The sequence below is a fragment of the Anabrus simplex genome, chromosome 2, assembly GCF_040414725.1.
Source record: "Anabrus simplex isolate iqAnaSimp1 chromosome 2, ASM4041472v1, whole genome shotgun sequence".
NCBI classification, from domain to species: domain Eukaryota; kingdom Metazoa; phylum Arthropoda; class Insecta; order Orthoptera; family Tettigoniidae; genus Anabrus; species Anabrus simplex.
Genome location: NC_090266.1, coordinates 749,659,332 through 749,680,879, shown reverse-complemented (window position 1 = coordinate 749,680,879; position 21,548 = coordinate 749,659,332). Strand labels below are relative to the sequence as shown.

At 39.2% G+C, this 21,548-nt stretch overlaps 1 protein-coding gene across 1 annotated transcript in view; it reads left to right on the top strand.

Moving 5' to 3' along the window:
* Elp2 (elongator complex protein 2) overlaps nucleotides 1–21,548 on the top strand; it is a 273,780-nt gene that overhangs the window by 192,475 nt on the left and 59,757 nt on the right. Inside the window, exon 9 of the mRNA XM_068226276.1 lies at nucleotides 2,249–2,414. Coding sequence (XP_068082377.1) covers nucleotides 2,249–2,414 — 166 coding nt within the window. The remainder of the gene's footprint in view (nucleotides 1–2,248; nucleotides 2,415–21,548) is intronic.

Genomic DNA, 21,548 nt, shown 5'->3' with positions numbered 1-21,548 from the left:
CCCTTTCCTATCCCATTGTCACCATAATATTTATCTGTGTTGGTTGTACATCTCTAACAGCATTTTAAAGAGCTAGTTCCTGTTGTATACAAGATAAGGTATACTGGAACACAACATAAATTTATTGCTTCAATATGACTTTATACAATATATACATGAATTTAACTTAAACTTTTCTTGAAGCTGAGTAAATTCGCAAGTAATTAATCTTGATAGTAGACTGAGAGTTCAGTATCCAGTAATCGGGAGATAGTGGGTTCGAGCCCCACTGTCGGCAGCCCTGAAGATGGTTTTCCATGGTTTCCCATTTTCATATTTAGTATTAAAAACTTCATTTTTTGTCCGTATTGACTCAAGATTTTACAATGCTTAGTAAAGCTAAAGGTTCCACCTATTCAATACGTTATCGTAATGGTCTATTTAGAACATCACATATTTATTTAACTTATCATAAAATACATCTTTGGGACTGGTTTCAGCAATCCACTATGCCATCATCAGCCATTGAGTTTTTTTTAAATTTTATTTTTATTTTTTTTATAGCAAGGAACATTCAAAAATTTAACAATATGCAATAGCAAGTCCTATTCTTACATGAAAAACATTAAAAATATAGCTAAATAGCATAGGTCCATTGTACTATACAAATAACATGTCTTTTTTGAAAAATACAATCTTATTTAGTGCATCTAAAATTATTTTTTATATATAATTGGAAAAGTCTATGATTTGGTGTAGCTTATGTACAATAGAATCATGTAAAATTGATAAAAGAATCTATTTTTGCCATTTAAACCACAGTTTTAAAACAACAAGTCCTATTTTACATGGAAAATATTAAAAATTGACTAGTTAGTATTAACCTTTTTTTATGTTATACAAGTAACATGTCTTTTTAAAAAATATAGTATTATTTGGTGCGTCTAGAATTGTTTTTCACACCAGGCAAATGCCGGGGCTGTACCTTAATTAAGGCCACGGACGTTTCCTTCCACTTCCTAGGCCTTTCCTATTCCATCGTCGCCATAAGACATATCTGTGTCGGTGCGACGTAAAACAAATAGCAAAAAAAAAAAAAAAAAGACTGAGAGTCTGTAGAAATGTACACTTTATACACATTAACTTTACACTCGAAGCTATCTTGACGAGATAGTTTGTAAAAAGGTAGAGTTCATGATAGTCGAAAACTATCGGTTTTATAAGCGTAACTTGCCATGAAAGTTCCTACTAACATAATGCAGTTATTTCTATTGGCTTGTCATGAAATGACATGAATATTCACAATTAGAGAATCTAATGTAGGTGTCGGAGCCTGAGTGAGGACTGAGGATGTGTAGAATACAGGCATCGGGGCTCGACGTGGCTGCAGGAACGGGAACTGAGGCAGTGGCCTGAGGTGAAACCTCATACAACCAGAATTTAGTCCACCTGGCCGAGACACATGTTTAAGAGGGATAACCTCCGTGTTCGATGTTCAGTGTAATCTGGTGCTGGACACTGGGAAGTCCTACTAAGTGGCTGCAAGGTGGTCCTTTTATAGTGCAGACTGACGTCACAAGCAAGCGCACTGGAGTCATCTCGTAGAGTCTCACATAATCCAAGCTGCGGCGTGCGCGGTGCTGGCTGGCGCAGAGCTAGGAGCGCGAAGGACACACAACAGTTCCTAAAGGTTGCATTGTGTTGACAATAAATCTAAAGAAACCGTTTGTAACTTCGTTGTGGTAGTGAATACTTGCAGCATGTGATCATATCTTAAATGTGCAAGGTTTAATAATGACATTTGAGAAACAATTGAATTACAAATGAAAGGAAAGAAGAGCTTAGTAAGATGTAGATTACAGTGAATGGACTTGTTTAAGAACAACAGGGATATCATGACACTGTCTTTGTCATTTTTTAACTAACACATTTTTAACAAGTATACTGTTTCCATGTTTTAACTGCATATTTTGTATGTTGATAAAACTTTTATGAATAAATGTAATATGAATAAAATAACAGATGAGTTTTCTTGACTTATTTTACTATATTATCACACTGAAAAGAGCCCTCTGGTTTTATTGGAACTGTTTCTGATCTTTACCAATTTGGCAAAAACTTACAGTTGGGGCACAGTTTAGAAACATATTCATAACTTCATATTTGCAATCCATGATTTGTGTAACATAATTATCTTTCTTCCTTCCCTCTTGAAATTTGCTGTTTGTGGTCAGTTGTTTAATACCTTTCTTCATGTTATTAATTTCAGAACCACCAACTGAAGAGGTGCTACAGCAAAATACATTATGGCCTGAAATTCGTAAGTTGTATGGCCATGGATTTGAAATTTATGCTCTAGCTGCTCATCCATCTGGAAAGTATTTGGCATCTGCTTGCAAAGCTACCCGTGCTGAATTTGCTGGAATAGTTATTTGGTAGGATAATTTCCTTGTTTTAATTTTCTTAAATTAAGCCATTTGCCAGTTCCATTTCTTAACAGAAAGCAAACAAATAAGTGCAAATCACTTCATGTATGTAGAAAGATAGGAACATGAAAAGGAAAATAGAATAAACATACTGACTGGTAACTATGGGAATAGGGAGAAATAAAAAGAAGACACAAAAGAACAATTACAACCTCCACATCTTCGTTTACTGCCTTCCTTAAATAGATTGCATTTATCCTATTTTGTGTTCCTTTTGATGTTTCTATCTTCCTTGTTAATTTGTAGTGAAGTGTATTGAGAAGTTGACTGCAGGTAAAGTGTTTCAAAATAAATTTATTCTCTATCTGTGGATATGTTTTAATCTGCTGATATTCTTGGTATAGTAATGATTAGAGGCTGGGAAAATTAGCATCTATTTCTATCAAAATTAGCATCTATTTTTTTAAATTAGCATAAATTTTCTGAAAATTAGGTTTAAAAAAAAAGATAAGCCTACAGCCAACATTGTATGTTAGGGTACACAACAAATCAAAATGCTCAAATCCACAAGAAAAATCACTGTTCAAATGAAAGCATCGTATTAAGATTGGCATTGCCATAAGTTGCACAGTCTGTCTGTAACCACTGTATTATAGTGGGATAAAGTGTGGTCACTGTCAACGTTGTTTGTTGGGGTCCAGAATAAATCTAAACAAAATTTAGCAAATGCAGAGAAGTCTCACTGCAGTGCATTTAATGCAAACATGATATCACATCTCGCACCTTTTTTCAGTTGATTTTGAATTGCATCTCTGAGGGAACTGTAACCAGACCAGATTTCCTTTTGTGAAGGAATTGATGCACCAAAGAGTTTTTCAAGCTTAGCTGCTTTCCTGTTATTCAAGATGATATTTTTAGGATACAGAGCTTGAGAAATTGTGACAAAATGATTTTGGTTAGGCTCTTTGAAGTTCGAAGTCTGCAGCTTGCACTTTAAAGAATAAGCCACTTTAATGAAAATATCTTTGCATGAAGCTTTCCCTGAAGGAGTGAGATTGACCAAGGCATTGTTAGTTGCTGCAGAAAAACTCCAGTCACAAATTGCAAATATAGTTATCTCAAGGTTATGAAGTTTGGGGTACAGCAAATGAGAGGTTGGATACTGAGATCCCTTAAGTTCAGAAAGAAGCTCAGCCATCTCAACTGCATGATTGCTGGAAAAAACCATATGCGAATGGAAGTCTATTTACTTCCCGGTCAATCAGATCCTTTAGGTAGTTAATGCAACAGTTGTTGATGATATCTTTCATATTATACAACTTGAAAAATGTGACAATATGTTGAAAGTACCCATTTAAATAGAGGATAGCATCAAACCAGCTGTTCTTCCAAGTAAGGACAGGTGAAGGATAAAACTTTCCCTCCATTGAATCTCCACACTGGGACCTTATTAAAATATGCAGACTTCACTATTGCTACCACATGATTCAAATCAAATATCACTGTAACCCAACAATTACCAACTAAGCTCAGCTTATATGTCCAGGACTGCATGTGCTTAACATGATCCCCTATAACCACTTGTAATGTTTTGTATGAGATGGTCATAAATGGAGCACTGTCACTGACAGACTTTCACAGCATCATACAGTACATTGTAGGTTCACAGTGCATCCAGGACAGTACGGGAGCAGTTTGTAGAATTTCCTGCTTCAAGATAATTCACTGCCGCAACACACAGCTTTCTTTCAGATTCGGCTGGAACTTAGAAAATAATTACAAAAAAAAAAAAAAAAAAAAAAAAAAAAAAAAAGCCCCATTCTGTCAGTAGTTTTGTCACATAGGATGTTTATTTTCTTCACAGCTACAACTTCTGTTGTCAGTCTATGGTGATCAGAGGCAACTTCTAGAAAATTTAAAGAATAATTTTTAGAATTTCATAGACTTAACATTCTAACAAATGAATCTAGCTATAATTACATAAAGACAATACCCCATTCTGTTGGTAGTGATGTTGCTTTGGTAACCAGGATGCACTAATCCCAACATGGCGCATGGTGATATTGAAAGAAGGAATAGTCCCTGGGCCAAAATAAATGAAGGAATGGAATCCTAGACCAAAACTTTATGTCATAGGGAGATGGCAAAGGCCTATGGGCTGCTTTCATTAACGCACCTAATCTAACCTGTCACTTCCATTTGGTTTGTCCAGATCATAACCTAACCTACCACTGCCATTTGGTTTGTTTGGATCACAACTTCCAGATCACTATCATTTACTTACGACAGTTCTGTTCATTGTGTCCACTCGCTGCATTGTTGTATTTATGTGTTCCGGATCCAAAGTATTGATGAACCTCTGAATGTGAGAAGGGGCATAGACGAGATGATAGAGGTAGAGTGTGAGGAGACATAATCCGGGAGTGAAATCACAGTGGAAGAACTGGAAATTGCTGTCAAACAAATGAAAGTGGGGAAAGGCAGTGGAATTGGATGAATTGTATGTGGAAATAACAGCAGCAGGACCCGTTAGTCTACAGTGGCTGTATAGGCTATTTAAAAAAAGGTATTTGGAAAGGAAAATCTGTAATAAATGTCTGGATTAAAGGCGTAATTAATGCTGGCAGAAAAAAAATTGAATCATTTTAATTTAAGAACAAAAACTGTATTTATTTATCTAAAGCCTTGCGTTTTCTTCATTCCCACAACATATTTTTTGTGAAATGAAGTTAACCAGTGCTCTACATACTTCATACTGATTATTGAAGTTCTTTTTTTGAAGTTTGTAAAAAATATGCTGTAATTTATAAAAATGTCATTACCTTAAATAAACATTGCATTACACTGAGAAAACTTATGAACATACCACTGAAAATTTTCTTGATGACACTCTACACTTATCTTGCGTTTGTGTCGGGTGTTACCACCTCTGGCAATGATTATGGCCTCCATCCTTCGCAGCATGCTAGCTAGAAGGTCCTGGATCGTTTCCTGGGGAATGAGCCCCCACTCTTCCAGTAGTATTGCCCACATTTCGTTGAGGGTGTCAAAGTTGCGATTGCAGACTTTTCGGCCATGCATATCCCACAGGTGTTCTGTGGGACTGAGGTCTGGACTGCAAGCTGGCCAGTCTAGGGTTTGTATCCTGATGTTGCGTAGATATTCCATCCAGCAGCGAGTGGCATGGAGACATGCATTATCATACATCAGGATGAAATTTTCTCTAAGGTAGCATAGGGGATTACATGCTCTGCTAACACCTCTAGGATCTAATGGTGTACATTCGGAGCACCTTCATCATTGAAAAAAAATTTCGGTCTGGGCCTCAAAGCTGATACTGGCCCATACCGTGATGGAATCACCCCCAAATGGTGACCTCTTGGAGATGTTGCAAGGTGAATATTGCTCTCCACACTCTCTCTCTACCAACAGGTGACTTATCTGTGAACAGTACTATTGACCACTGCTCCACAGTCCAATTCCGATCTTGCCGCGCAAACTGTAATAGATTTGCTCTGTGCTGTGGGGTAAGCTGTGGACCAGTTGCAGGTCTTCTTGAGGTCAAATTGGCTTCTTGGAGTCTTCATCTGACATTCTTCGCAGTTACAGTGGCATTTCTTACTGTCTCGTGTAGATTTCTGGCTTGGACTGCGGTAGTTTGGCATTTGTTCCAGACTTGGATGACAAGAAACCTAGCAGATATAGATCTCTGATGGCTTGTTCCAGGTCATTGTCCGTGGTAGGTGCCAAGTTCACAAAATCATCTTAGAACACGCTGGACGCTTCCATATGCTGCACCGATGGCATTAGTTGCATAACGAATGCTGCGTCCATCATCCACCAACGCCACTGCTCTTGCAACGTCTTCTGGGCTAAGAGGCATCTTAACTTGTCAAATGTGAAAGAGAAGCTGAAGGAAAATGTTCATTTGTGACAGATATTGTATCACACACTGATAATCCATCAATAACTTCCATCCCATTATCATAAAACTTAATAGGTGTTATTGCTAGTCAATGCAATAAAAGTGGGTGTCAAGCACTTAGGGGTGAAAAGTAGCTCCTTAAGTTTATTTCTAATCTCTAAACATCATATTCCTCTCCAAAACTGCAGAATACACATTATAGACTGCCTTAATGTAGAAATTAATGTAATTAATGGAACAATTCCCTTTAATAATTGGTGTTTAGCAATTACGATTTCATTTTTACAAAGTGATCCATTGTCTGCCAGTGTATATTTAAGAAAGGGGACAAGAAGATATGTGATAATTAGCAAGATACCCGTGCTTCGCTACGGCTTTAAAATGAAGTTGTTATTCAACGTTTGACATTTTGAGAGTCCACTGTCAGCTGAGCCTGGAAAATACGTCCTCAGTTCGTACGTCAGAGTTTTGGGGGAATGATTATTTATTTTATAATCTACCACTCACTTGTACCCTGTACAGAAGAATTTGAATGTTTTAAACCACATCTGATTTAACATCTAGGATGTAAAAGCAACCAACCTGTGAAAGTTTTATTTTGTACGTTGAACAGTAATGGAGGAATGAATACTTCTTAAGGGATGAATGTTTTGTAATATTAACATCTAGGATATAGAAGACAACCCTTCATAAAAAAAATTATATTCGTGCTAGTAACGGTTTAGGAAGAATGGGTATTGTGTTTTTGAGAGTCAGCTACCATCTAAACCTCTTAGGGGAGAAGTGTTTTGAAGTATATGGTATTTTACACCTACAGGGTGGTGCACGAATAGTTGACACATTTGTAAAGCAAATATAAAATGCAACTTATGTACTATATTGTTAAAATTTCATGCACACTTTCCATGTTTCATGGAAATATCTGTAGACGTGACACTGCTGCTTTGTCTCCAAATGTCTGCAATCCAGTGAGCTTTCTGCCATGGCCAACCATGGCTGATACTCCGTTCAGCAGTGCACCAAAACAGTTATCTTTTAATGCGAATCAAAAAGTGTTACGGCAACACAAAAGACATTTTGAGCTGTATTTCAGACTAGATGGGCACCAGCAAGGAACACAACCCTTCGCTTATTCAAAAACTTTGAAGAACAAGGCAGTGTGAAGGAAGAAAAGCGACCACGTGCACCAGCAGTTCAATCTCCTCAAAACATTGCTGCACTGAGGGTCGCCATGCGGTGCAGCCCACACAAGTCAACACGGGGGGCTTCAAGAGAAAGTGGAATATCGCGCCATTCAGTTCAAGGAATATTACACGGCGACCTTCAATTGGATGGTGTTATGCATCACTTGATCAAGCGCCAAAAGTAAATTTTGAGATATCGACACAAACGCAAAATCCTTTGTATTAATTCATATTTTCTTTTAAATGTGAGGTATTATATACCAAAATGAAGATAAAAACACACATTTTTTCTTAATGTATTCAGTTTAGGGATATTTGAAGTATATCGTCATAATCTGAGATAATGGTGCTTGGTCACTTGATGCTTTATTGCGGTTACATTCGTTTTTGTTTTGCATCACTTGACCAAAAATAAAATTGTCATTTAGTGATAGATTCGACTTTTAAAATTCAGTGCAGTGTAAAATATGGTACTTGTTAACTAATTTTATTGCTTATTTAAGTACAGGATTAATTTATACATAACAGCATACAGCATGACATAGAAAAAATATGAATTTTAGAATATAGTATAGATATTACACTGCTAGATCATAGTATTAAGGCACCATAAACACACAGGATTTTAAGAATTTTCGAGTTCAAAATCCATATTTCCACAATCAAACCCATCTATATCATCGTCTATTCCAGGGTCACTAAACAAGCCCTTATAGAAAGGCTTAGCATAATTGGGATTCAGCTCCCTGAGAGAGCGCAGGTCGTTCAGTTTTGCTTCTGAAACTGGTTTTCTATTGGGCCATAACAGAGTGAGCAGACCATGTAGAGCTGATCCATTTTCATTCTGAAGCCGTGACCAACTGTAGATTTCTTAATGTTCACTTAAACAGTGCGTTCTGCATCAAAATGCATTTTGAAGAAAATGCTAAAAGGTTTATTTTTCTTCAACTCTATTTCTCTCACATGCAGCCAGTTTACCTTCTCACTGTGCCTGTCTTCCAGTTTACAATGTGCTTCTCCAGATGAACTGTGCTATGAAAATCCAATCCGATCTTTCTGTGCACAACAAGCAGGTTCTTCTTTCGGCACATCTTCATGACATTTATGTAGTCTTTGGTGGTATATAGAGGCGTTGCTGAAATTTGAAAGCACGTTCTACATCTCCAAAGTCGCTGTTGTTAGGGAGGAAGCTATGGCCTGAAAATAAAAATATTTGTTTAATCTTTTCAATGGCAGGGTGCTGTTCCAAAAATGTTTTCAGAAGTAGAACACACTTTATGTTACGATTCTGGCCTCCTTCTTTTCCTTCTGACCAGACATAACAATGATCTTTATTATCTTCCCCACTATGAATCCCTAAGTTATACAACCACAACTGGTGCTTGTAAAAAAACCACATCTGTGGGAATACAGGACAATGGCATTGTTTTTTCAAGGTCAAAACAAAATGTTTCCAGTTTTTCATCCAACTTCGATTTTTCCATATCGGAGGATTTTAGGTTCTGGGCATATGCCGCAGGGAAAAAAAACCTGTGCGGGAATCCGCTACGCGGGAATCTACATTTAGCATCACATGACCAAGCGACTGCACGCTTTTCGTGTGGTCATTTGATGCATAATTCAGACTCAGAAATTGTGGTTGGTCACTTGATGCAAAACTTCAATAAATGATTGAGAGGTTGGCGTTTGGTCAAAATTCATTTCCCGCGAAATCATATTGAGAATAAAAGTCCGAACAATAACCTACGTAAAGTTTACACCTTTAGCTACCAGATGGTGCAATCATCTAAAAAAAAAAATCCATTTTGACGCTTGGTCAGTTGATGCATAACACCATCCAATTGTACCTGTACAAAATGTCTGTGCTACACAAGCTAACAGATCTTCACAGGCAGATGAGTTTGCAGTACGCCTTATGGAGTCAAGATAAAGCTGAAGTACTGTTTAACACTTGGTTCTCTGATGAAGCCTATTTTCATGTCAAAGGGGTAGTTAATAAACAAAATGTGCGGTTTTGGGCTACAGAAAACCAGACATTCATGAAAAAGAAACACGTATGGGGAAAAAGTGAGTCTGTGGATAGATGTGTCAAGTCATGGGTTAATTGGACCCTTTTTCTTCAGTCAGACAGTTAATGCACAGCAATACAAGGACATGCTGGAGAATGAATTTATGCCTCAAATTCTCGCTGTACCTATTCATACGCAGTAGTTTATGCAAGATGGTGCAACACCTCACACAACTAACGATGTAAATCCTTCTGATTTTTTTTTTTTATGGGACTATTTGAAAGAAAAACTCTTCGCTTCAAGACCTCAAAGCCGCATGGAAATGCGTGCTCGGTTTGTGCAGCTCTCCAGTGAAATTCATGAAGATCTGTGCTGCAAAGTAGTCAGAAACATGGGTACTTGTCTTGAAGAGGTTATCTGCCAAAGTGGAGGCCAAAATTGAACATGTGATACAGTGAAATGTATTTCCGGGGTCCAAGCTGCCTGTGTCTAAAATTTTGTTAGTGTTCTGTGAAAAATAAAGTTGTTATTCTACAATTAAATGTGTCAACTATTCGTGCGCCACCCTGTAGGACGTGAAAGAAGACCCTTCTCGTAAAATTACAACTGTGTATGCCAAACGGTTTTGGAGGGATGAATAATTTAGTTTACAGAGCTAACCTCGTTTGACACTTTAGCGGTGGAACGTTTAAAAATATTTTCTATTTCACACCTAGAATTTAAAATATAATTATAGTACCGCTATTTGGAATTTTGTCTTTGTACGTCAAACCGTTTCGGAGGAAGGAATTAGTATATTATTTTTTTGGGATCTTGACCCCCATTTAACTCACTGAGGGGTTAAATTGGTTTCAAACCTTCTGTTATTTAACATCTAGGATATCATTTGACATTTTAACTTCGTAATTCAAATGGTTTTATATAAACATAAATTTTTGTCATCATTCCTGTCTGTTCTGCTCATGGAAGCACGCAAGTAAATCGGCTCTCCGTTTAAGCGAATTTTGTAGGTGAACGGAAGCAGTGTGTGGTGTGGAAAAGTGCAGATCTGTGGAACTTGTGCCAGGGTTCAAGCTGAGACCAGTTTTTAATCGATATAGTTGTGTATATCAGAATAATATTAAAAATGGGTCGTCATCCTAATAAAGCTAGCAGTGGTAGTGCCAGCAGTGGTGCCAACGAAATCGAACAGGCGGTGACAAAGTTACTGGACACGGCCGTGCTCTCCGAACGCTTCGTGGAAAGTATTGTAAGTGCAGTGGCGAGACAGGTGACGGAAGTTGTGGTGAAAGAACTTGAGCGTAGTCTCCAGTTCAATGCCGAATTGGTGAATGACCTAAACAAAAAACTTGAGTGCCGCGAAAGAGAAATAAAACATCTCAAAGAAGAAGTTGAGGCAAAGTGCTACTCCCTGGAACAGTACCAAAGGAGATCAAGTTTACGTCTGGTATTGCTGAAAGTGAGGGTGAGAACACAGCGACATTGTTGTGAGCCTCTGCAATAAACTGGAGGCCAAGGTAACCAAAACTGACATTGACAGGAGCCACAGAGTAGGACCGAAGGTGCCTGGGAAACCTCAGCCCATCATTGTGAAGTTCACGTCCTTCCGCTCTAGGCAAGAGGTTTAAGCGCCAACTGAAAGGAACGCCTACCACCAAACGAGAAGACTTGACTGCAACTCGTCTAGCAATTCTGAAGGCAGCCATCACTGTTCATGGGCTGAGGAACACTTGGATTGATCACGGGGATATCATAATTAAGTTGGCAGATGGTACAAGGCGTCGTATCAACTGCATGTGTGATATTCCTAGATTGTAATCTGCAAACATCACACATCAATACAGAACTACATTCGCTTTTAATGTGAGTACCAAAATATTGTCTTCCCTTGCTTTCATAGTAGAAATTCACTACAGTTAAGTTTCACTTTCTCTCTCTCTCTCTCTCTCTCTCTCTCTCTCTACTATACCAGGTATCTGTTTTCCAAGTATAACATCGCTAATTAGAACCTGCTAATTTAAAATTAGACTCATTTGTGTGATTTACCTTGTATAATCTGTTTGTTCTGTCATTGTTATTAGCTTTGCACTGTCTTTTATTTCTCCAGTAATCAGTATTGCTTGAACTGTATTTAACCGCAGTCCTCTCGTTAGTACTGTTTTAGTTTTCTGTTCTGAAGTTGGCATACCTTTTAACACAACAAGGACATGCTTCTGACAACAGCAGGCCTAAGCGCATTCCTTTAATTCCATCCCCTAACCCCCCTGTTCCGTTAACCGCTCCCTTCACTCACATAGGTGCTACAGAAAACCCAGGTCCTCTTTCATTCGCTACTATCTTGAAGGAAACCGTGGAACAATTTCCAAGAGCTCTTAATCTTTGTCACTGTAATGTGCAATCTTTGGTTTCCCAACCGCGCATGGATGAAATGCATAACCTGTTTTCTTTGCGCCAGTTCCATGCAATTCTCGTCTGAAACTTGGCTGAGCAGCAAATGCCCCAGTTCAGCTGTTGATATAGACGGGTACGCCCTTCTACGAAATGACCACGAGGGAAAAGGTGGCGGGGGGGTGGCTGCTTATGTTGCCAGAGACCTCAACCCTCAAGTAATTAGCCATTCACCTTCACAGTATGAACGTAAACCAGAGTTTTTGTTTGTAGAGATAACACTGTCTAGAACGAAATGCTTGCTAGGAGTGGTTTACAAGCCTCCGAAAGTAGGTATTTGACTGACCTTGAGACTGAAATACTAAACCTTCTGCCAGTCTATGAACACGTTATTGTAATGGGTGACTTGAACACATATTTGTTAGACAGTAACGTAGCTTCAACTCGACAGTTTCGTAACATTTTTGAAGCATGTAACATGACAATTTTACCTCTCGGACCAACCCACGTCACTAATAACAGTCACACCCTTCTCGATCTAATAATAACAAACAATTCAGCAAACGTCCTGCAACATGGACAAACATCAGCCCCGGGGCTGTCTGGGCATGATGTAATCTACCTGTCCTACCAATTACAAACTCCGAAACCATGGTCGAAAATATTATCATTCAGGGACCTCAGATGAATTGACGCAGATAAGTTAGAAGAAGATGTTCTTTCCGTGCCGTGGATGGAGATAAATCATGCCAATAATGTACAGGAAATGGTCTCAACATTTAATAACCTAGTAACGCAACTCTACGATCGGCACGCCCCAGTGCATACGGGAAAAGGTTCCAGAGCTCCTAAACCGTGGATAGATGACGAAATTCGCCACTTAATGGCTAAACGAGACGCTGCTCATAGACGATACAAGCGCTACCCAACGGAAGTGAACCACCGGACTTATAAAACACTGCGTAATAAAATGACCTCTAAAATTCGAAGTGCTAGACTACGTTACGCCCATAACTTGATTAGACCTGACGTATGCCCTGCGACGATGTGGAAATCTATGAAATATTTTGGCATCAATAACCAGAAATCTAACGATGAACTAAATGTTAACGTAGATGAATTAAACGACCATTTCATCTCGCCAACGGAAATTAATCCGGTCGTGAAGGAGAAAACTATTAATACATGTGATAATACGCCATCTCCACAAAGAGATTAATTTTACTTCAGTCACGTCACACCGCAAGAAGTGATCGACTCAATAAAACGCATCAAGACCAGGGCTAGGGGCATAGATAATATAGGCCATGAAATGCTCATGAAAATTCTCCACCACATCATTTATCCATTGGTGAATATTTTTAATTACTCACTGCAACAGGGGACTTATCTGAAAATATGGAAAATGGCCATAGTTCGCCCACTTCCGAAAATAAGACTGGCGAAGGACGTCGGTGACTATCGGCCGATTAGCATCTTATGCATATTGTCAAAAGCTTTAGAATTCATAGTTCACAAACAAATTACCAACTATCTTATTCAACACAATCTTCTTGATATCAACCAGTCTGGCTTTAGACCAAGACACAGCACTTGCAGTGCATTAACACATGTGACTGATAACATAAGGCAAGCTATGGACATCAAACAACTGACAGTTCTAGCGTTATTGGACTTTAGTAAAGTTTTCGACACTGTTGACAGGGACATACTTATTTTCAAATTAAATAGTTTAAATTTCTTCGCGAGTGCACTGCAGTGGATCAGATCCTATCTCACCAGTCGCCGGCAGTGTGTACTTAATAACAACAATGAATATTCAAATTGGCGTACGATTGACGTAGGAATACAACAAGGATCTGTACTGGGCCCCCTATTTTTCTCTTTGTATATAAATGGCATATCTTCCGGATTAAAACACTGTAAATACCACTTATACGCTGATGACCTACAGATATATATACACAGCAAACCCGAAAACCTACACTCAGAAACACGTCGCCTAAATGAAGACTTGGTGACCATAGATATATGGGCCAGAAATCATGAATTAAAATTAAACCCATCAAAATCCCAGGCAATAATTATTGGTTACCCTAAATTACTTTACAAACTCAGTTGAACAGCTTTACCACAGTTGTCCATAAGTGGTACTCCCATACAGTATAGCCAAAATGTAAGAAATCTTGGTATAATATTTGACGAACATCTGACCTGGTCTGCCCAAACTATATCTGTGTGTAGAAAAATATACGGAACACTACGCTGTCTCAGTAAATTCAAATTCACTTTCCCTTTTAAACTAAAGAAAATTCTTGTTGAATCACTCGCATTACCTCATTTTGATTATTGCGATATAGTTAACAACCTAGGAGTAGACTGGGGAAGGAAATTACAGTGTACTCAGAATGCTTGTGTAAGATTTAGCTGTGGACTTCTTTACGCTGACCATGTCACACCGTCTTACATGCGGCTCGGGTGGCTTCGCCTGCAAGAACGACGCACACTTCATACTCTTTGCTTTTTGCATACTATTCTTAAAAGTTCTCAACCAGCCTATCTCCGTGATCGCATGAAGCTCCTCTCCACAGACCATAACAAATACCCGATCCTGCAGCACCATGTGTTCATCCCTTCCTGTACACAGAACAGCAATCTACACGAAATCATTCACCATTACTGCAGCCCGAGAATGGAATCTCTTACAAGTGGACGTCAGAAGCATGTCCAGCAGCTTAGCTTTTAAACATGCCTGTGTCGAAATACTAGGTAAACATGCATGAATCATCAAATTATGACCTGAAAACACCTACTCCTACCGCCTCTTCATCATAATTTCCCTCTTCCCTTCACAAATCTTCTTCTTCTCCTTCTTACTAATCCTTCCCTTCACCTCTCAATTGAAGGCGATATTTCGGTGTACTGTAGAAATGTATATATTTTCTAAACTTTTTCTTAAGTAGTACTCATTATTCATAACTATATTCTTAATGTACTCTACGTACAATTTATATTATATGGATGATATGATTTTTTTTAAAAGTGTGGTTACTTTTGTTAATGCTATTACTGTTATTATTGTTCATATTATCATATTATTGTCATCAGTAGTTATTATTAAGTGTTCTAGGTTAAGACTGGTTAGGTGTAAGAAAGGGAGTACATCCCTAACTTTGCCAGGATAAATAAAACATTATTATTATTATTATTATTATTATTATTATTATTATTATTATTATTATTATTATTATTATTATTATTATTATTATTATTATTATTATTACGGGGTTACCCGTGGAATGCAGAGGTGAAAGAAGGTGCGGGCTGGAATGGGTCTATCCACAAAGTTGAGATATGAATTAAAGTTGCATTAAAGGTTATATTTTCGAAAATATCAAAACTTAACAATTTCCACATAAAATTTCAACAAATAACAAGAAGTCAAATCAGGTACAAGACCAGGAAAGCCAAGATTTAGAGACAGTTTAACAATCTGGGCCTCAAGCCCTAATTTTTACAATTTGTGAGCTCTCAGCTCAAACCACATATTTACCAAAGGGCAGAAAAGCCCTTCATTCAAGGAGCCTTGGCGCCAAAAGCCCTATCAGGCCTCCTAGAGGCACTTTTACCACATATAAAAGAGCTGACCCGCTCTCAGTTTTCTGAGCCTATCAAAGGCCACAACAGTCTTTACCATTAACTGCCCTCAAGGCACACTTACAAAGAAACAGGGGTATCTTGTACCCAACCTACTGGGCCTTAGTAGAAAAATAACAGGTTAAGTTAATGGCCCAAAATGCAAAATGAATGGAGGCGAGAACTTGCACTCCAAAATACACATTTTAAAACCTAAAAGGCACTAGGCCGATGAAACAGGGGCTATTCCCAAGCTATGGGGGTGACTCGTATACAGAATAAATTTAACACATTAAGGAAGAGTAGAACAACGGTTACGAAAACGTAGTCACCTCAAATCCAAAATGAAGGGGAACTCGAGAGGGTAAAGCACTCTCTATCCCCGATTTACAGTTAAAGATAGATGAGGTTTTCACAGAATTCTACATGTTTAAGAGATAGGTTACATAGTAAAGATTTCGGACCTTCCCCGCGGGTTAAACTGCTGAGCTAGCAAGAAATAAAGATGTTACGCGGCCATTACCTTATTGAAGAGCTGCTGCCTGAAGAAAGAGGCACTTCCTGCCTCCCGCTACATGTCCATACACTAAGCTAAATGTTGATGATGTGGCAGAGAGACAAGAAAATCAGCAGTTTTTATACCCTCGAGGAAAATTCGAGACCTTTCATGAATAAAACAGCCGCACCCACAGGCTTTTATTGGCTGGCTAAAAGTTACACATCAAAATTGAAGAAGAAAGACATGATTGGTCAAAAATTAATTACAGAAATAATTGATTGGCTAACTTCAAAACTGGCAGAAGGAAAATATTAATATTGCCAACCCACAAATGAAAGAACGAAATTTAGTTATAGGAAAACTTATGAGTTCAAAATATCTTCAAGAAAAGTTCCTTCACTTTGCACCAGGGTGCATGATCATAGTTTTTTAGTAGAGACATCTATAAGAGAATGTCCACACTTCTTGATCAATGGGAAACAAAACAAGATGAAATTCACACAGTACTGACAACTTCGTAATCACAAAATTCACGGTAGTGACATCTTCTGAGAAAACTAATGAATGGATCCAGTTTTTAAAGTTCAGGGTTTCTCCTGTAGAGGATTTATTGGCACAGGATTTAAAATTGCGGCATAAGGGTGTACCGTCCGGTACAATTATTATTATTATTATTATTATTATTATTATTATTATTATTATTATTATTATTATTATATAATTCGCTGGGGCCGTCAAGGACCACGTTAAGTCTTGTTGCATTTGACACTGAACTTGGCCTTCTTTAGAGCCCAAATTTCCCTCATTCTTTGTGAGTGGGCCTGCTTACGCTCCTCTGTACAAGGGGCACCGTGTCTTCTCTTCGGTTGCTCGTCTCGGTTTAGCCCGTTCGTCAATATTTTCTTGCGGAGGAGATCTCTGTTAAGGGTATCTTCAGCTGAGATATGTAGCTTTTGCAGGTCTTCTTTGGTATTTCTAAACCAGGGAATTGTGGTTTTGGGGTTTGAATCAAAAAAGTGAAAGATTTCTTTAGTTACCTTTCTTTCGTCCATTCTTTTCAGATGACCTAAAATCGTGCCCGTCTTTTTCTGATTGTGTTGGTAATTTTCTCAATTTTGCTGTAGACTTCCTTGTTGGATCTCATTGGATGGATTCCATTTCTGTACTTTGATCCCAAGATTCCTCTCACAATTTTGCGTTCTCTTTTCTCCAGTTCTTCAAGGAGTCCTTTGTTGGCATTTAGAGACAGGGTTTCAGCTGCATATAGAACTACTGGCTTCAGAACTGTTTCATAGTGACGTATCTTGGTGTTTTGGGAAAGGCATTTTTTGTTGTAGATTGTGCGGGATGTTTGGTAGGCTATTTCCAGTTTGCGTACTCGCTCCTGAAGTGCTTCTTTGTCCAGTCCATTTTTCATGATGATCTCACCCAGGTATTTGAATTTGTCTACTCGGGTGATGTCCCCGTATTTTGTATGGAGTTTTGGTGGAGCCTCTTTGATGTTAGTCATTACTTCTGTTTTCTCAAACGATATCTGCAAACCAGTTTGTTCGGCAATTTACCTTAAAATTTCAACTTGAGCTCTAGTGGTTTCTATGTCGTTTGAGAGAACAGCAATATCATCGGCAAATGCTAAGCAGTCTGTTGCGATCCCCTTGGATTTGGTTCCTATTCTCAATGGACTGTAGTTGGTTTCCTGTAATCTAACCCGCCAGGTTCTGATGATCTTTTCAAGAACACAGTTGAAGAGTATCGGGGATAGCCCATCACCTTGTCGGACTCCTGTTTTGATGTCAAAGGAATGCGAGAGACATCCGTGGAACTTCACCTTGGATTCTGTATCGGTCAGGGTGGCTCTAATTAATGCCAGCAGTTTCAAATCAACTCCAAATTCATTTAAGATGTTTAGCAGGACTTCCCCGTCAGTGGAGTCGTACGCTTTCTTAAAGTCCACAAAGACAGACACATACTGCTTGGACCTTAGTGTACAATATCTGATGGTCGTTTTGAGATTTTGGATCTGTTCAGCTGTTGAGCGACCTTTTCTGAACTCTCCTTGGTATTCACCTATTTGATGTTCGACTTGTGCTTCCAAACGCTCCAGGATGGCAAGAGATAGAATTTTGTAAGTCACGGGTAGCAAAGATATTCCTCTGTAGTTGTTGGTGTTCTTCATGCTGCCTTTTTTGTGTAATGGATGGATCAAAGCTATTTTCCAATCTTCGGCTAGGGTCTCCTTGTTCCAAATTTCTTCTATTTGCTTTTGCAAGATATCAAGTGATTCCTCTGGGGCATATTTCCATAGTTCTGCTACTACTGAGTCTTCCCCCGGCGCTTTGTTATTTTTGAGACGGGAAATGTGGCGCTTGATTTCATCTCTGTCGGGTGGTCTGGAATCTGGGTACCCGAGTAAGGGTTCCTTGGTCTCAATGGCGCTTTGCGGTTTAGAGCAATTAAGTAAATTCTTGAAGTAATCTGCCAGAATGCTGCAATTTTCTTCATTTGACGTCGCCAGTGTGCCGTCCGTTCGCTCAAAGCATAGAGATGGTGGTTTATAGCCAGTGAGGTTGCGCTTGAAGGCTCTGTAGTACTCTCTGCTTTCATTCTTCGTAAAGTTTTGTTCTATCTTTTCAATGAGAGATTTTTCGTATTTACGTTTCTCAGTTCTGAACACCCTAGCTGCTTGGGCACGTTGGGTTTTGTAGGTTTCCCAATCATTTTCTGATTTCGTAGAGTAGTACTGTTTCCATGCATTGAGTCTTTCTTGGAGGACTGATTCGCAGATACCATTCCACTAGGCATGCTTTTTGCTTCTCTTGATTTCTGCAACATCTTTGGCGGCCTCAACAAGGAGACTTTTGGCGTTGTTAAAGTCAGTCATTTGGTCTAGCCTTCTCCTGGAACTCCTCGACCCTTTGCCGAAGTTTATCATTGTCGAAGCGTGTGATCTGTTTGGTTGTCTTCCTTGTGTTTGCGGGAATTGGTTTGAATTTGATAAGAGACATATAATGATCTGAGGCCACATTGATGCCTTTCTTTACCTTGACATTCATAATCTCAGGGCTGTTTCTCCTGGAGATTGCAACATGATCAATTTGGAACTCTCCGAGAGCTTGGACGGGAGAACGCCAAGTCATTTGCTTTCTGGGTAGATGGCGAAAGTGGGTCGACATGACCTGCAGGTTGTGATTTTCGCAAATGGACACCAGTCTTTTGCCGTTGGGATTGGTTCTTTTGTGAGCAGGGTAATTTCCTATAACTTTCTTGTACTTCTGTTCATGACCTAGTTGGGCATTGAAGTCACCCAAAAGAAGCTTGACATGGTGTTTGGGGATTTTGTTTAATTTTTCATCCAGTAGGTCCCAGAAATTATCAACTTCGTCTGGATCAGACTTGTTCTTATCGTTTGTAGGAGCATGTGCGTTAACTAGGGCGTAGGTTTTGTTTGCGTATTTAATTGTGAGTATAGACAATCTGTCATTCACAGGTTCGAAATTTGCAACCGATTTAAGGATCTTGGTTCTAACACCAAACGCGGTTCCAAACATCACAGCGCCATTGAGGATTCCTCTTTGCGCTTTGCTCTTGAAAAATCGGTAGCCTTCGGATTCAAAAATCTCTTCATCTGGGTACCTTGTTTCCTGTAGGGCCATTATGGATATCTGATTTCCGTGAAGAGCTTTGGTGAGGGTTTTCAGCTTGCCAGTTTGTGTAAGTGAATTTATGTTGAAAGTTGCTAGAAAGGTTTTAGATTTTGGCCCGAGTTTTTGACTCTTCGGGGTACACTGAGACGCTCCGACTCATCTCTTGCATGATGTTGAGTCTCCCCCAGAATCCGAACGAGACTCGTGCGCCGTGGCATACACGACGAGGGATTTATCCGAAGATTTACCCCCTGGGGTATGTTTCTTGAAATGTTGTGCCATCATGCTTTTTGACTTGACTTTGCTTTGGACGGGTACCCATCCTTTTACAACTAGGGTTGTTAGCCCTAGAGGTTGCCTCAAGATGTTTTCTGGCTTCTGGTCATTTACCAGTCTTCGCCGTAACCCTGGCAAGGGACCAGTTTTTTTTTCACGGTGGTATTTTATTTCCCTACTGCCCTCTGACTCTGCTGGCGGCAGAGCCAGCGAGCTTCCCCAATTCCAATGGGACGCGCCTGCTGGAGGTAACCGGTAAATCCCCACTATTATTATTATTATTATTATTATTATTATTATTATTATTATTATTATTATTATTATCATCATCATCATCATCCCCAGTCAAAACCCCGTAGGGTTGTATTGTTTTAAGTCCACTTCTTATTTGTATCCTCAAAGAAAGAATTCAACTCCTTTTACACCCCCCTTTATCTGATCCACCCGTCAAACAAAAAATACGTGTTTATTTTTAAAGGAGATTCCAAATACCAATTCTCACGTCTGTAACATCCTTCGTTTTTGTGATATAAGTGATATAAGAATTAAACTCATTTTTCAGTTCATTTACCCACTCTTAATTGGATTTTCCAAAAACAAAAGAATGCTTGTTTTTTTATTTTTAAAGAAGATTCCAAATACAAATTTTCATGTCTATAACATCTTCAGTTTTTGTGATATAGGTATCCAGCATATGGATCAGTAAGGTAAAGCATCCTAGCCAAATTGAATAGCATTCACCACAGTGGAGTTAGGTTGGCAGTGGGAGCTTTTCTTAGAAGCCCTATTGCTAGCCTGCTTGCTGAATCTGAAGTGGTGCCTTTACACCTTAGGTGCCAGCAATGCTTCTGTCCTATGCCACTTCACCCGAGCTATCCTTGCATATTCCATAATGGAAACTGTCGGCTGTAGAATGCATACCCTCGTACAACGTGGCCGGTTGGAATACGCTTGGATAGCAGTCGCAGATTATTTGATGTACCTTTGGTTTCTTGTCTTGTCAGACGACGAAGTAGGATACCTCCTTGTATAATACGACGACCTGAAATCATTCTAGATTTGCATACCGGCCGGAAGGAGAACACGGACCCCTCTGGAGACTCTTCTCGTCCGTTGTTGGTCGGTACCCTGATTCGGTCATTGTTTTTGCAGATGTTTCACAGGCAGAAGCAGGAATAGGCTGTGCGTTCGTTGTTGACAATAACAGGTTTCTTTTTCCTGTACTGAAAATCTGTGTGTGTACACAGCAGAGTTCTGTGACATCTGTGAAGCTCTGCATCGGGCGAGTTGGCCGTGCGGTTAGAGGCACGCGGCTGTGAACTTGCATCCAGAAGATAGTGGGTTCGAATACCACTGTTGGTAGCCCTGAAGATGGTTTTCTGTGCTTTTCCATTTTCACGTCAGGCAAATGCTGGGGCTGTACCTTAATTAAGGCTACAGCCGCTTCCTTTCAACTCCTAGGCCTTTCCTATCCCATCGTCGCCATAGGACCTATCTGCATCGGTGCGACGTAAAGCCAATAGCAAAAAAATAAAAATAAAGTGAAGCTCTGCAGTACACATTGTCTGATGAGCGCCGGCAA